Source organism: Protobothrops mucrosquamatus, unplaced genomic scaffold (genome assembly GCF_001527695.2).
Source record: "Protobothrops mucrosquamatus isolate PMUCROS unplaced genomic scaffold, P.Mucros_1.0 scaffold24383, whole genome shotgun sequence".
Taxonomy (NCBI): Eukaryota; Metazoa; Chordata; class Lepidosauria; order Squamata; family Viperidae; genus Protobothrops; species Protobothrops mucrosquamatus.
The window spans coordinates 1-2,041 of record NW_015410133.1 but is presented as its reverse complement, the minus strand read 5'-3'; the positions used below and the strand labels follow the sequence as shown (position 1 = coordinate 2,041).

Here is a 2,041-nt window from a genome sequence, read left to right as displayed (position 1 = left end):
TTTCCAGATTGAGCTCCACCAGATCCTGCAGGCTGTCCAGGGTCCCCTCCGCCAGACTCCCGATCTGGTTGTTCTGCAGCCGGAGAGTCTTCAGCTGGGTCAGTTGCTTGAAGAGGTCCGGAGAGACGTTGGAGATCTGGTTCCGCCCCAGATGTAACAAGGAGAGTTTGGGGAGCCCGTCAAAGACTCCGTCAGGGAGGGAGGCGATTTCGTTCCGGTGCAGATAAGCCTCTTCCAAACCCCCAAGACCATCAAACAGCCCTTTTTCGATCCTTCTCACCTGGGAGTCCCTCAGGTTCACTCTCCGCAGGTGATTCAGGGACCGGAAGGTGCCCACGGGGAGATCCTCTAACTCGGCCCCCGTGATTTCCAAATCCACCAATTTCTCCAAGTTATCAAAAGCTCCTGCTTCAACTCTTTCAACCTTGCTGTTTATGAATTCAATCTTCACCAGGTTAGACATGTTCTCGAAGGCCCCCCGCCTGATTTCCCCAATGCTGGTCTCAATAAAGAACATTTCAGTGACAACGGGAGAAACCGACTTGGGGATCTCTGTGATGCCTCTGCCCCTCTGGATGTCTTGATGGGGGCAGCTCTCGTTCGGAGCGCCACTGCAATCCTGGTCCCCTCGGCCGGCCCTGAAGAGGAGGAGGAGGAGGACCAGGATGGGGGTCCCGAGCCACATGCTGGAAGAGACCAAGAGCCCTGAGCCTTTTTCGGGGTAACCTCTGCCCCTGCCAGCACCCTCTGCAATGTCTCAGACTCGGCTGACTCAACGGTTCGACCCTCCTGACAGACTCTCCACCTGCTGCTTTAATTCTTGCAAGCCGTTGCTCAATGGGTTTGCCCAGAGGGGCCCTGTATGCGCCTCCTTCCTGCGTGAAGGCCAGCAAGTCAGTCACTCTCATGTGCCCAGGGCCCCCCCCCAGTCCTCCCTCTTGCTCTCTGCTGCTGCAGCCACCCCCAGGCCAGAAGGGAGAGTCTGGCCCTGCAAAGGCGACACGGGCTGCCCACCCTTCCCTCTAGGGCCTCCCCACAGCTCTCCGATGTGGCGGCTAAGGGGACCCACCTGTTGGCTCAGCAGCCCCTGGAACTCCTTGCTGGCTTTCCAGGCCCGGGAGAAGCAGGAGGCCCTGAGAATCGCGCCACTCACCTCGCTGGAGAATCTGCCCCTGAGCCAGATGGGCTGCCGAGGGATAGGTGGCCCTTATCTCCCGGGAGACGTCTGGGAAGGGTGGAGGGGATCTGGGTGCCACCCGAGGCACCTTCCGCTCCCTGCCGTGGTCTGATAAGCTGTGAGAGGCCCTTGGCAGCCCCAGGAGTCACTGCTGGCGGCTCTGCTCTCTTCTGCCCAAGGGGCACATCGGGGCTCCGCTGCCCCTCCTTTGACACCCGCTCTCCACAGTGCGGAGAGCAGTCAAAGCCCCCCTGAGCGGGCGGGGGCCTGGTGCTGCCGAGACTGAGCAGAAGGAAGAGAAGGAACCCCCCTGGCTGAGGGAGCCCCCATCTCCCCAGAAGCAGGGCCAGGATCCCTGCACACTCCCTCCACCACCCCCCAACTCCAGAAGCTGGTGCCTGCAGGAGCAGAGGCTCCTTCTTCCGGCAACGTTAGGGGGGTTCCTCGTCAGGTGACCTCAGCACCCAAGTGGGACCAAATTGGAGGGAGCCGCTCTTTGGGGGGAACGAGTGACCAGGACTAGCGCTGTGGGAAAGGCCACCTCTGCATCCCCCCCCCCGTGGGACATAAAGCAAGGTCCACCTGCACCCACCGCCCCCTGCAAGCCCCCCCGCAAGCCCCCCAGCCAGTCTGAGAGGGATAGGAGGGTGGAGAGCTGTGGATTATGGGAGGGAGGGGGAGAGGCAGGAGATTAAGAGAGAAGGAAGGAGAAATAAAACTGCTCAAGTAATAACTGACTATAGTGATTTATTGATTTAGGCAGCCCCAAGGCTCTTCGCTAACCGATGATGAGGGAGGAGAATCCTAGCGGTGGGGGGGGGGGGCACAGAAACCGTGGGATCCAGCGATCTGCTCTTTGGCAGG

General features: G+C 60.3%; 1 protein-coding gene across 1 annotated transcript; it reads right to left on the bottom strand.

Annotated features, from left to right (window-relative positions):
- Window positions 1–4: 4 nt before the first annotated feature.
- Window positions 5–685, bottom strand: LOC114923839 (carboxypeptidase N subunit 2-like; the record flags this gene model as incomplete). Its single annotated transcript, XM_029287174.1, has 1 exon — window positions 5–685. A coding segment is annotated over exon 1 (681 nt), but the record flags the coding sequence as incomplete, so codon positions are not given.
- Between the last annotated feature and the right edge of the window lie 1,356 nt (window positions 686–2,041).